The following is a 15,025-nucleotide window of genomic DNA, read 5'->3' on the forward strand; positions in this document are numbered from 1 at the left end:
TCTGGCAAGTCATTGTCTGACTTGCAAGGACTGTTTGCCCGACCATGTAAACACTTCCGTTATTAAGAAGAGTAAAACGCATGTGACACAGGAAATCAGAGAATCTGAATGGATTTCTAGACTCGGGGAGGAATGTGTCAGCATGGCCTCCATCACGCTCTAAGACAAAGAGCTGGCATATTTACACATGCGCAGATCATAACCCATGGCTTGGAGCGTGTATATATTTGTGAATCATTGAGAATTAAAGTTGGTGAAAATTTGGTGCTCATACTTGTCACCTCATCTCCATGCATGTTTCTTTTTTTACTGCCGCCCTTTCAAATAGTGTATTTTGCCTAGTTAAGTGGTGTAATAAAAGAGATGTTTATGTTTTTTGTTCCCCAGCTTAAACAGACGTGAGTGAGACTTCAGGACTACTTTCAGAAGAGCCCTCACACTTGTGTGCTTTGCATCAGCAGCATTTCATTTATTGCCACAGAAGGCTGACTGTTGCCATAGTAGAGAAGCTCTGGCTTTGCTGTCACAGTTGAAACATAATAATTCTTGAAATATAGAGTGGTTGCTCCGTTGCATGACTTTTACAGCTTTGCTAGAGCGTTTGGAAGCAACCTTCCGGAGATGTCCACAGCGTAAGCGATTGGCCTTACCCCTCCCCAGCCAAGTGCACGAGCCAGATCGTTGCCGGTACCCAGGGGTAGCACAGCGACGGGTGGTGGGGGCATGATGCCGATCTCATCGATCACGGACAAGATCCAGCCCGCCGTTCCATCGCCCCCACATGCCAGTATTCGTAGGTTGTTCACCTTGCGGTAGAGCTCAAGCCTGCGCACACAAAACGACGATGCAATCATTGCTATAGTCTCAGCTGCGAGCCGAACTCTCCCATTAAAAAAGAAAGCATGTCCTAACGGTACAACAGAGTGAAACAAAGGACGACAGCTGTAGTGTTCTAAACTTCAAATTTTCTTGGACACTCTAAGATTCTAGCTCATCAGCAATCATTGACAGGTCACCCGCTCCCCTTTCTAGCAATAGATAAGGTTTAAAAACACTGACAGAGCATTAACCTCACCAATAGCCCTGCACGTCACCCCTATAATTGGCTTAATCGTTGAAAGGCCTTAAAACCAAAATCACTTTCTAGGCTTTTCATAAAGCTTCCTTGTCGAGCATATCTTGAACTGCTATACATAGAAGATTTTTACAGTATTTACGATTTGGTGCAACAAACGGCATAACGGCTCAACCTAGGGAGCGTCCACAAAGGAAGCTTTGAGAGCCATTCATAGCTCAGCCTCAAAGCCCGATAACCCAAGGAACCATTTCAGCATAACTTTTGGTCAGAAGTCTTTGCCATAAAGGAGTTAAATAAGTCTTGTTGCTTCAGCATAACAAACCCAATCAGCTGCTACACGATCCTATTCGGTGAATTCCAGAAAAATGGCAACAAGCATATGGCAAAAAAAGAAAAAAGATGGAAGATGAGAAAGAGACAAAAGTGAGTTATGGCACGGAACACTGACCCCTGTCTGGGACCTCCTTCCGAGAGATCGAAGACCTGGCGTGGGTTAAGAAGCCACTGGAACTTCTGCATCATCTTGGACCCCTGGTTGCCCCCACTTCGTGGATTGATGAACACCAACAGGGGTTTGCTTGACGCACACGGGATTGGCTTGATGGCAAACGCACGCTGCATGTCCTTGTCTCCACATCCCTGGAAATATTCATGCAGAAAATACGGACCATGGTCGGCAAAGCTAGGCAGCATAAACATTTTTTCCAGCCAACCAATTCAATGCGCCTGTGAAATGTTTTTATCGCTGCTATGGTAACAAACGGGATATATATTTTGTTAATGGAAGCAAGTTTACTAAATATTTTCGGTGATAGTGCAAATCTGTCTCATCAGTTTGACTGCTTGAAAAGGTGCCCATTAGTTGCATGACAAATCGTGGTGTAATGTTAAGTAATTAATCAAGTTTCATTAATTAACTTACTAAATATTCAAATAGGGCAATGTCCCAATTGCAGAACTGAAGTCAATCAGCAATGAGCTCACAGCCATTTGGCAATAATCTTGTGCTTAACACCGGTTTCAAGAAATAAGTCCCTAAATTCTGTGGTGAAATGCATTGACATTCAAGTGCACACGCAACTGCACTCAACTTTCACCCTGAGTTTTAATAAGTTTTAATTCAGAGATGTATAGATTTTGCCACAGAATTTTACAATGCTAATGGCTTGCTTATTACGTAATTGCATGTGGGTGTGCGTGCTTTACACTTGCTGGCTTTCGAGAACAAAATTCCATTGAAAGTCGACACCTGCCACTAGTCACCTTTCTTGTCCTTGTCTGGTTTCCATGCTGTGGAGTTAGGAACATCGATTGCACTATCAGAGAGGCTTTGGTAAGCTTATCAGCAGTCACGCTGTGAGCTACAGGCATAGCCTTGAATTAATGTCTTTTCTGGAATGAGGCAGCAGTGGATGTTCACCTCTTTACGGGACTTCTTTTTCGTAGAAGCCCGCTTCTTTGGTGACCTCCTGATAGATGACTTGAAGGAACCCTTCCTGGGCAGCTTGACGATCCACGAGGGCGGCACTATGATGTCCATGTGTGTACCCAGGTTGCACTGCTCCCCAATCCTTTGCATACTGAAACAAGACTCCTTGTTGTGGTAGGCTGTCTTGCACCACGTGCAACTGATGGCCACTATCTCCTGCGCATAATTGCAGAGGTATGTGCAGAGGTTAGTGAACTGACGGAGAAAGACGTGAAGACAAGCCATCCCAGAAACTGAAACACAGAGACAATGAAGCACACTGATAATAAAGTAAGCAGTAACACAAAATTACCCTGAGACAAGTCTTGTTGCAAAGATAAATGACAATAAGTAGCCCTATCGTAAGGCAGGCACTGAATTAAATGCAGACGCTAGCATGTAAACAGAGGCAACTGTGAAGATAAGCAATCCCAGACATTGAGGCATAGAGACAATTGATGAAAATTATGATAAACACAGCAAGCACTGGCATCATACTAGCTATTTTACTGACATCACAGAGGCAACCACAATGATAAGCCCAATTACAAATATTAAATATAGAACATTAAATGCAAGCAATTACAGAGATAATTATCAATGTAAGCACTGATAGCAGATAGGTGACAAATTAGCCTAGTTACAGATAAATAAAAGGAACAAACAGGCAAGAGACGGATAACTGACATCTGACAATAAGTATAAGTTCTCTGATCTTACAAGTGTCATTCATTCGCTATTTTTTATATAAATTCTAGTAATACAATATTGTTATATTGTTATACTAACTACATTGTTATATTGTTATGGCCATATTGTTATACCAACCAAAAGTATTGTACTAATGGTGATTTCTGCAGTAGTTAAGGAAGTGTCTTTCCTTTTTTTTTTTCTTTTATGTACCATGTAACATGACCTGTTTGTTTCTTTCTGTAAAATTGTGCCCACCTGCTTTGGTCTCAACTGAGACTGGCAGTATTACAAATAAATAAATAAGCAGTGCCAGATAACAGGCATACATGACGATAAGCAATGTCATACGCGGGCATAAACGCCTGCACTTAAAAACATTGTCATGAAAGTAAATAGTGACGGAGATAAGTACAAACATAAGCATGAAAAAGGGCATTGAGTCCGACAGTCGCAAAATTAAGGAACCCTGAAGATGTGGTTGACTATTGTCGATCATGGAGATAACCGTGAGAGCAAAAGTAAACAGGGACAGAAATAGGTGTCGAAAAAAAAAACATTTTTGCTAACTACTCTTGGACATAACCACAGAGATGGGGCAAACTCAAGATTGGACTGCTTCAATTAATTGGTAACCTTTTCCTCCCAGCCTTCGGATGAAACAACTTCAGAATAAGAAGACTAGAACAAACTGAAGCAAGGTTTTAGTATGGGCTAGCGCATACATAGACAGAGGACAAAAAAGGACGACGACGACAATGTCTTGGTGTTTAGGGTATATACGTTTGTTTCTGAAAATAAAAATCAGTTGGAAGTCAGTGCTTGTCTATGTCGTCCTTTTTTGTCCTCCGTCTATGTATGCGCTGTAAGTGACGATTGAGACTAGGACAAAGCTGCATTTGATCAACTTGCATTGCTCACTTTCAAAAATATGATCAGCTGGGAAAGTTGTTATGACTGCATTCTTGTTAGCTGCACACAGTTAAACTCGCTTACAAGAATACCGTTTTTACCAATATATCTGATATGACAATGAGCAGCTGATGCACTTCGAACCTTTGTATGTGTTCTATGGTAAAATAAACCACTTGCTACAATGCTCCCATTCCAAGTTATTAGTAATAACAATTAAATCTGGCTACTACTATTACTAAAGAAACAGCATTTGTGCTTACCTTGCTACCAAATGAGAGTTTTGACTGAAAGGACTGAAAGGCAAAAGAGAGGCTCAGGTGAGACAAGGTTACAAACTCTTGCAGAGCAAACACATAGTGTGCTGAGGAATTTCAAGCTCACCTTGCTACACTGTTGGCACTTGCCTTTCTCATAGCGCCTATGTACCCAGTGGTGCTGAATCACAGTTTGCTGCAACCAAAATTTCAAAGTAAAGCTACTCAAAAAAAAAAAGAAATCGAGCTACTACTCAAACAGTTTAACAGCCTTTGAGAACACGGGGCAACAACCATAAGGATGCATGCATTCAGCATTTCTGCAATTCGAGTTGGTCCATTAATTTGGCTTTGCACAGGCATGGGCTAGCTTCCTGGTTAGCTCAAATGACAAAGCGATTGCCTTAGAAAGGATTTCAGTCCTAGGTTCGATGTTAGACTTGGACAAATTTTTCTTCAACTGCAAAGCTTTCTTTACGAGAAATTCCACGCGGGTTTCCCCTGTAGCATTGTGCAACAGTCGGGTGGAGGAAAAAATTTGCCTTTTCCTGAAATTTCCTATAACTTGCAGGTTTCCGAATATCTGATTTGCTATATGCAATGTTATAACTGCCCCATTACCTCATAGGTTCGGACTAATCATAAAATTCCATTACATAGACCTCCTCACAAACATTTACTTAGCTGAACAGGCTGCCTTGCTGAGGTACGACTAGATACATATATGTTCATGAAACTCAGCAATGCTTACCTCTCGGTATTGTCTGATGCCGACATCTCTGAATGTTGGCTTACATTGAAACTTCATCTGAAAAAAAGAAAAAGTGCATCAATGCCAGTGTTAGCATCATGTGTTCTTGTTTGATGCACACACACACACAATTCTGGTTGGCAGTTATGAAAACAGCTGTGATGCTGGTAAAGCATCATATAACAATTCACTAATACTAAATGACACTATATTGCCTGTTATAAAAATTAAAGACCTCCAAGCAAGACAATAAGCTGTTTTTGATAGTAAGCACAGAGTGATTACAATCTGCTAGTACCAAGCTTCCAAGTTCATCATCATCATCATCAGCCTGGTTACGCCCACTGCAGGGCAAAGGCCTCTCCCATATTTCTCCAACAACCCCGGTCTTCCAAGTTACAATACAGCAAATCAATCCCCCCAACAATAGCATTCACCATACATCAAAAGCACCATTTTGCCATTAATTTTCAGCAATATAATCAAAAGTAAACTACAATGCCTTTATTGCACATTATATTATTTTATTTATGGTAATTTCTCAAGAAACCTTAGCATTATGACTTGCTGAAACTTCTTTTACTTTTTAAAACACTGCAGATAAATACATAACATTACACATACTTTTGTATAATTAATATTAGAGGTTGTCTTCAAAACTCTGTTCAGCTGTATTTAACTATAAGACTTTAGAATTATTCTCTGATCTTCTATATATGCAACACACTTCTGTTATGATGAAATTCTGATAAGACAAACAGATTTCTAAGGTGTCTTGATGTTTGGCTGTAAGAAGAGCCTACACAAAAGAAAACTGAAGGACTGTTTCAACTTACTTTATCACTTAAAATGCTAATGCATCCGGCGTGAACAGTTATTTTACAAGCTGGGCATTTCATCCGGGGTCCATGTTTCTAAATAGAGAGAAAGAAAAAAAAGAAAGATAGAAAGGTCACAATCTTTATTAACATCACATAAGAGACACTGTTGAAAGCTGCAGTAAATGTGGAATGCAGGCAACACTCGCTGCACCAAACCCGACCCAAGCAAAATAATGCATAGCTATTGCTTAATCAAACTGATGGTTTGACGACATCGTGTATGGTCACACGGAAGCAAGTTGAGCAAAAGAAATAGTGAGAACACTGATCAAAAAGAATAGGTTAAAACCTTTAGGGCATTTTGGTTTCCGCACAGAAGCCTTGTTCACTATACGGAAGCCGAAACTTCTGTATGGTGAACAAGGCTTCCTTTAACCTGTAAAACACACCCTGGCATGTATGTTTTACAGTTTATCTTACAGTGATGATCTTACCTTTCTCTAGCTAGTGTTTCAGCACCTGACTTAACAACAAAACTGGGAGATTCAACAGGCACAGTAATTAGCCAAAGTCTCTAAAGCAGCATTTCAGCCAAGGAACACAATTGGCATGACTCTGTTCAGAAGATCGAACACCTTCCCTAAAGTGGCTGCAGTCAGTGGCAGATCCATTGTTCTCGAACTCCCATGCAATGCAACTGGTTAGATTAGGTTAGGTTGGGTGGCAAAATCTTCTAACGATTGTGAACCCGTTGAGCACCTTGTTGTCACTTTATATGCTTGAACCGTTCTGCGCCGAATCGGAAACCTCTAGCATTTGTTTTTTTTTCCAGTTCAGGAACATTCAAAGAACACCGCTTCGGGTTCATCTCTGGCCAAAATTCCAGTACGGGTGCGGTATTCATTTCAGATTTGGGTTTGGTTTGATACCCTGTTTTGCACAAAGTTGACCTTCAACAATAACTGAGAATTCGAGCCCACACCTCAATACAATCAAACCACATGTCATGTAAACAAAGTGGGCCTCCTTGCAACTTAGGTGTGCAGTGTGGAAGGTGAATTCATAGCGTACTCTTGGAAGCACAACTACAACAAACATCTTGGATCTACAGAAACTTGACACGTCCACAGGCCCTCCTTTATGTTATATTCATCCCAGGTGTCTATAAGTTCAATCCAACTATAAGTTCATGAGTTCAACAACCTCTCATTGACACCTGCCTAGTATTGCCATATAATGCCGGCCCAAAGATAAGCATGAATAATAGTACTGAAGTGATATGACAAGTTTTCTTTCATGTTGATCTGCCTTGTAAATGGTCATATCTTTCGTATTTATTTCATCTTATACAGCTGGCCGCCATGGTTGGTTTTGAGAACTAATGCACTAAGCTTTGATGTTCAAGTAATTAGAGTTCCTAAACTCTACCCAAATCAATGGTACCAAATTAAAACAGAAAAATGCCGAATTTCAAAATGGCACTCACACAACCTCATATCTAAGGTATGCACATGGGTTCAGAAGTACAAGACTGCAAGAACAAAAGTTTACTTACTAGGCATGAAAGTACAACATACAGGTTGATAACCCAGAGTTCTGCAGTAGTCATACATTGCGTTGAAAATGCAGCACAGAATCGGACTGCCTACAGTAAAGACACTGCTTAGAAAACCATGTGCATATCAAATCAGCGAGGGTAGCAAACAGTTCAAGGAGACCGTACTTACTGAGCATTCACTCTCTCCCACGTAACAGAGATCCCCAGAGGCACTAGTGGCTGTCCATAAGTGGTCCCCATTGATAGCACTTTCCTGTGTGGGGGAACAGAAAGAACAAGCGGTCACAGAACACCCATTTCCAAAAGCATGAAGCAGTGGCAGCGACAGCTAGGCAAAGTAACAGCGGAGAGGGGACAACAGCACAAAGATGCAGGAAACGGCGTTGTCTTTGCACTGGTGCTTCTTTGCTACGACAAGTCACCAACTATAGCTCACGTGTTCACTTTAAGGCTGCTTTCTTTGTGTCTGCTGCTTCCCGAACTGTGCACCCATAGACTCTTTTCTATGCACTGTGGCAGAAGTGTGTTGGCGACCTCAGGAAACTTATGGACGCATACATTTGCCACCCAAGATAGCTACGAAAAGAAACTGTATTGTGTCCTCTAGTCGGCTATGGGTGCGCATTCTTGATAGGTTCATACACAAAAAAAAAAAAACTTCACGATCATGCAGTCAGAAACCTGCAACACATTCTGCAAGACTGCAGTACTGGTACTTTTCTCACTGCATAACGTGCTATGTTACCTGTCCCTGTAGTGATGGACGTTCACTGACATTACAGTGTTGTCACTGCCGATCCTGTCAATGCAAGAACAATGCAATGTGGAAAATAATTAAATAAGTAATAATAAGGAGCAGCTCACAACAAATGCACTTGCCCACAAGCTTTCTTCGCTGACGTTTAAAGTGAACAACATAGCAATCAAACTTAAATCTCTGGTCTATACAGAAACTGTACTTCCTGTTGCTTTTATACATGCAGTAGGGATTTGTTGATGCATTCTCTTTTGTTACTTCTCAGTTCTCAAAACACCACTTCCATTTAGCTCCCATAGGGATGTATGTATAAGCTTCCTGTCTGTTACTGTTAGAGGCCATTGTTATCAAACATTCGACCCAACACCAGATGGAAATCACAAGCCACACTTGGTGTTGTGATTTAGAGCGACAACCACTTTCCCCAGCTCTATCAAAAAAGAAACAAATAGAAAGAAAAGAAAAAAGAAAGAGAGAAAAGCTGTTATAGCTCAATATTACCACCAGGCATAAACAGCAAGCTTTATCAATGTACTAGGTCTTCATAAGTTTATTGGTTCTCTATTCAATTTAACACAAAGTTTTATGTGAGAGTAATTTCTTGCCTTATTTGCAGTGCAGTCACATGAAATACCAAATATTAAGTTTTCCCAGACCATGCATTCTTTCCCAATGATCCCCTAAAAAATCTATCAACAAGGTTCTACTGAGCAGCTTCAATTAGCATCCAGTGGCGAATTAGCATCCAAAGTGGACGAAGCAAAAAAAAAAAGAAAACTGCAGTAAATGCAGCTAAAGAATATTCCAGCTCAGAAGCACTGCCAAATACAGCAATGTACACCTTGCAAAAAAAAAAAAAAAGAAAACTACAGCAAGGTATGCAACCGGGCTAGTTTGTGATTCATGATCCAATTTCACAGAGCATAAACTAGACAAGGATAGACAAGGTTTAGACGAAAGTAGAATATGTTGCTGGGTGAGTTGGTTCAAGTCCAAGGGGTACATATTAGCATGATGTGGAAACAAAGTTGTAAATGGGAGTAAGAACAGAGTGAATGCTAATTGCTCGTAAATACTAGCGCTCACTCTGTTCTTTCATAGCCCCTCCTAATAAATTGGTTTTTCACGTCACACAAATATGTTCCCCCCTTGACTTAGAGAACATGTTTCCATTTTTTTCTTGTTTAGCTTTCTCACTGCAAATCTACATTCTGCAAAAGAAACAAAAAAGGAGAAGTAACAATAAACAATAACTACTGCCATGATATGAAAGCATATCAGTGAAAAAAAAAAACAAGTGAAAATGTTCATGCAGCTCTTTGCCCTTCCGTGGGCCATGTGCCATTTATGCATGCTTGAATGTGCATTTTGATTGTATCCTGTGTTTGTATTGACACCTGTTTTTTCGAGGCTGCATATTGTGCTGTTTTTCTTTTGCCAGTAGACTTTTACTTCTTATGCATGGTGTAATACTTTATCTACAATTCAACTGTCTGCAAATGTACTTTTTGCTTTCGCCATCTGTGTATAACCCCTTTGCGCCCACTAATGATGCCCTAAAGCAGTGCGGGGACAAAAACAAAAAAAGCATCAACAGCGACCTAGCAGGACAATGACATGAAACATGTTCACTGAGTAAACAGCACATTCATTACGTCATCAAACAACTGGCACCCAATTTATTTTTTGGAACAAATGAATACAGTAGTAGGTTTTAATAAAGAAATTCCTTGACCAAACCGAATATTCATGAAAAACTAGCTTTGAATATCAAATATGCTCGCATCTATAAAAAAGAAATTTAAAGTTGAAATCCATTTGGTAAAAAGCAGGAGGCTTATTAACATTATTTTATATACATGCATGTAATGCCACTCGCAATTAGACATGTGGTCAGTTAAGAAGGTTGCAAACAAGAAACAGCCTTTTTCAATTTTATGATGCACCATGACGACAGTAATTGAATTGAACTCTGGGGTTTTACGTGCTAAAACCACAATTTGATTAGGAGGCATGCCATAGCAAGGGACTCCAGATCAATTTTGTCCACCAAGGGATCTTTAACGTACCTCCTATGCATGGGGCACAGGCATTTTTGTATTTCGCTTCCATCGAAAGGCGGCCATCGCGGCCGGCATTTCATCTCGTGACCTCGTGCTTAGCAGCGCAACACTATAGCCGCTAAGCCGCCGTGGTGGGTGATGTTTAAAACAAGGGAATAGCATGTCACTAGACGGATTCAGAGTGTTGTACATTCGTGAAAAAAAAAAAGTGACACTACAGCACCGCCCATTATTTTAGAGGGATGCAAACATCATGAGACTGGAAGAATACAAATTGGTTTAGCGTAAATCGAGACAAGTTTGCATATAGGTTGCCTAAAAGTGAGTCATTCAGGTTACATGGCTGGAATTTAATGAATAGGTACTATCTGCCCCAGGTGTTCGCTCAGGAACCAGAATTCATTCACAACGACTGTGACTCTCTTGCAATAAAACCATTCGGAATAGTCCTCCCTTGCATCCGTATTTCTCCTTCGAGACTCCAATGAGCGCAACTATCCCTTATATTCGAACAGAAACTAATATTCAGCAATTTCAAATAGTGAATTCCCAAATCAAATATGAATCAAGTTGCAAAGCTTATTCAGTTCGTATTTGACCTTCTGAATATTTGCGTGCTCCTAATCAACTATCATTAAAACTCCACATGACGGCACTAAAAACAAGCAAAGGGCACTCGAGGTACTGCTCACACCACAGAATGAAAGAAAAGCACAAACCATACAGAACTGTCTTTTTTTTAACCCCGGAACATAAAGTTCAGACTCATTCTGAAATGGTAGTGTGCCATGTTTGTTGATACAGATCTACAGTACTTGGATTGATGGACTACAATAGCTCTTCATGAGGGGGAGAACAATACAAATCCTTTATATCACACGAGCAGACCCATTGTTTATTTTTAGCACTTGGGTCTGCGTGTTTTTCACAATCGGTTCTTTGTGTTGGCCAAGAACAAAGCATACCCTTTACCTGCATTGGCCTGCAGGGAAGCGGTTACTCTTCAAAATTTCTTATTAGAAACGAATTTGAGGGGCCCTAAAACCTTCTTCTAACTAATCAAAGAATGACATCACTAATAAATTATGTACCATCACGAATCTCCTACCCCAAAGATTTTTTTAATCCTTGAAGCTATAGTGAAGTTAGACAGTTACCAGACTGATCAGCAGCTCTCTCTCTCCTTTCATTTCCAATAGCATGGAGATTGCAAGGAAGTGCAAGGGAGCAATGCCCTGCTGGCCCTGCCCAAAGGTTGAATGTGAGATGACTCGTGGCGCCATCTCGTGGCGCCATCCCGTGGCAGCCACGGTGTCTACATTATGGTTTTCATCTCGGAGGACACGCACAGCAGGCACAGCCATGTGCAACTATCCCGTTTACACCAGCAGTGCAAAGATGAAATGGTTTTCCTGTATTTCTGAGATTGCAGAGATATATATGTTTTTCATTTACTTAACTCAACTGAGCAATAATTGCATTGCTGAGAATGTTTTGACGATCATGAAATCTGCCACTTGTTGTAGGTCCAGCTGCTTATGATGATGCTGCATGACGACATTAGGGAAGCAAAAGCAAGTCATGTTTTACTGCTTTTGACAGAAGAATGCAAATTCCCTGCTGCATGGAGTGCAATAACGTTTGTCTCACATGTTTGCAGGAGCCTCGTTAACAGATCAGCAATGTTTGCTTACTATGTCTTAACAGTGTTTTGGGGCCCCTTTAACTATCACCAGGTGTGTTAAACTTCTGGAGTCCCCACTATGGCCTGCCTCATTATCATACCCTGGTTTTGGCACATAAAACCACTGAATTTTAAACTGTAATACCCTTAACCCACATTAAAAATACAGGGCTATACATTCCTCTGCTAATACCACTGCCTGCTAGTGAAAACTCAATCATGTGTTTCTAGCAGGAAGATTTACATCTGCAAGAATCATCTTGGTCATCATCATCATCATGAACCTAATTTTTGTCCCCTGCAGGATGAGGGTTTCTCTCAGTGATCTCCAATTACCACAGTGTTGCATCAACTGATCCTATTGCATGCCTGCAGTTTCCCTAATTTTTTCAAACCACCTAGTTCTTGGCCGTCTTCGACTGGCCGCTTCCGTTCCCTTGGCACCCCTTCTGTAACTCTAATAGCCACCCTACGCCTTCTGCCCTATGCATTATGCACATGACCTGCTCTTTTATCTCTGCTAGAAAACTACCTGCCCCTGTTTGCTTTTTAATCCACACTACCAATTTACTAACTCAAAACAGACAACAAAAAATAGAAATTAAACAGTTCGAGAAGTATATATGGTGCCAAGATGCACTTTTTTTACAGAAATGCACAGATAAACATGGTAGTACTGTTGTTTAATAACTTATAATCTCATGCACAAAGTAGCGAAAATAGGGGGAAGGTGGGAGATGGAAATTCAAAATGATGAGCAAAACGAGAATCTATTTGCTATGCTAAATTTCAAGCTATAGGCAACAACACTTAGTTTGGTTGCTTAGTGTTTTTTTTTCCCCTTTCTTTCCGTCACTCTAACGCTGCGAGCCCAGTACTGCTGCCACGTCATGAATGGCTTGTGCGTTATCAGCATGACACAGCATTCTTGACAGGAAAGCAGCGAGCGACGAGTTTTCATGAAAGGAAACGCAAGCAAGGCAGATGACGACTATTGTTGTGGGACAAGATAAACCCCAAAGGGTGTAAGTTTCTCTAAGAGCGTATTTGTCATAGCTGTCATAGAAAAATTTAGTGAACGTCCCTTCAAAATTCATTAATTTATTGACGGATGCAAAATCATAGCAGGTGGACACATAAAGGAGCTTTGAAAGAAAACTCAAAAATAAAACAGGCACAAATTTCACATCAGTACAAAGTGATACCAAGTGTGGTGGCTCTTTAACAATTAGCATGTACCCTGTGCCACAGCATGGCATCATCAGATTATTCCAATAAATTATTGTACAAAAAAAAAAAATTAGTTCTCAAAACACTTCATTCGGCACATTAAATGTGTCATTTCCGGGTGGCACAGCCCTACGAGCACAGCACCCTGCACACTCTTCATCCATCTTTCATCATTAAGATAATCACCATAAAGTCAGGGCATTCTGCTGTAACACTGTCATGCACTCACCATCACTTCTACCCAAATCTTCTACTAAACCGAATAACCTTCTTGTATCATTAGCAAGTACTCCCGATTTGGTTCTCTTTAAAAGCGCTTTGGTTAACTTGAACTAGTGTTGTTACTTTGCTTTATTGTAACTGTACAAGTACTGCCTAACACATTCACTCATTTTGCAGATCGCTCTTGTCTTTAGCAAACTTATATTTGAAAACTTAAGGCTGCTTGTCTCATCATAGCCTTTCAACTTTGTACTCCTGTGTTCTTTTATGTTGTATTCTGTCAATATTACTTAGCCCCTACCCTCTATAATGTAGAGCTTGCAAGGGTATCATAAATAAATCTGCAAGGATGTCCGAGGCTTCACTGAAGCGATTAGCGGAAAAAAAAAATAAAGAAAACCCTCTAGGCGACAAACAGCGTTTGTTCCCACAAGAAGATGCAGGCCACTCCCATGTCGTCAACTTGTGTGAGCTTTGATACTCAAAGGGTCACTCACCCCCCAGTCAGGCGTGGCCCGGTACTGCCTCGTATCTCCATTCTCGGCGGGGAGCTTAACTTCTCCCTGGATCGCTTTTCTGTAATGAGAAAAAAACAGCCAAGTGATGCCCGGTTGCATTGCAAGCTGCCACGCTACACTGTCATAAATCGTCCTCCATGCAGATGGTTGCGCTCTCTTTCCGATTGCGGCAACTCCCCTCGAGAGCCGAACACATCGGAAGAAAACGATTGCTTCGTGTTGCCCAGGACATCTCGAGAGATAGCAAAGGGGGGGGCTTCCTCGGATAAGATTATCAATGTTTGTTACAACGAAATGTTGGCACAGACTGTTGTTGCACAAAGAAGCAGACACTATCAGGAAGACCGGCATTCATCCCTACTGAGATCAGAGTGATCACTTCCACTCAATAAATGGATATGAGGTTATTTCCATCAATTTATTGGTGAAGCACCTCAGTTGCTCATTGAAGTTAGAGGTGGCAGTGACATTTATGTTTTGTTGTCACAAATTGAAAAAAAAAAGCAATTTCACATAAACCACTGCATTTGAGTGCATTTGCAAATTTTCCCCACATGGTCAAATTTCCAGGTAGCCAGAGCTGGGGCACTCAATTAGATGTACAACATGTTGGAAGCAAGTTAAAATTAAAAGCTATCAGCATTATTGCCTAGCACAAGTTCTGTTGTAACCAATGATGATGAGGAGTTCCTGGCACCTTTGCTCCTCAGTCTTTGGGAAAATTTCAGTTCCCAAGATCCAAGTTTAAACAATGCACAGACTGTTCAGGTAAGATTTGGGGCTCATTTCAGGCTCATTTTATGCAAGATGTGCCACTGAAATAGACCTGTTCACCCAGATATATCTGAGCACTTTTGCCAACAGTCTTAAGTAAATGCCAAGAAAAGTGGAGGAAATCTTTTTTTTCTTGACAATTACGCATACGAGAGTTGCACAGGGGGCAGCCTGCCAGGGAGGTGCGACCATTAGGGAGTCTTAATTAAGTGTTTGGAGTCTGCTCCACTCAGACTGGTGAA

At 40.9% G+C, this 15,025-nt stretch overlaps 1 protein-coding gene across 10 annotated transcripts in view; it reads right to left on the reverse strand.

Moving 5' to 3' along the window:
* Positions 1 to 15,025, reverse strand: part of LOC135911500 (eye-specific diacylglycerol kinase-like) — a 481,563-nt gene that overhangs the window by 44,026 nt on the left and 422,512 nt on the right. For all 10 annotated transcript variants that reach the window (XR_011508884.1, XR_011508883.1, XM_070526840.1 and 7 more), the window contains exons 2-10: positions 13,989 to 14,067; positions 7,705 to 7,788; positions 5,993 to 6,070; positions 5,157 to 5,213; positions 4,533 to 4,601; positions 4,412 to 4,444; positions 2,499 to 2,723; positions 1,527 to 1,717; positions 651 to 825 (exon numbers count right to left, since the gene is read on the reverse strand). Coding sequence is in view for 8 of the 10 variants with exons in the window: in XM_070526840.1 (XP_070382941.1) it covers positions 651 to 825; positions 1,527 to 1,717; positions 2,499 to 2,723; positions 4,412 to 4,444; positions 4,533 to 4,601; positions 5,157 to 5,213; positions 5,993 to 6,070; positions 7,705 to 7,788; positions 13,989 to 14,067 (991 nt within the window). In the remaining 2 variants the exon portion in view is untranslated. The remainder of the gene's footprint in view (positions 1 to 650; positions 826 to 1,526; positions 1,718 to 2,498; positions 2,724 to 4,411; positions 4,445 to 4,532; positions 4,602 to 5,156; positions 5,214 to 5,992; positions 6,071 to 7,704; positions 7,789 to 13,988; positions 14,068 to 15,025) is intronic.

The sequence above is a fragment of the Dermacentor albipictus genome, chromosome 10 (genome assembly GCF_038994185.2).
Source record: "Dermacentor albipictus isolate Rhodes 1998 colony chromosome 10, USDA_Dalb.pri_finalv2, whole genome shotgun sequence".
Lineage (NCBI taxonomy): Eukaryota > Metazoa > Arthropoda > Arachnida > Ixodida > Ixodidae > Dermacentor > Dermacentor albipictus.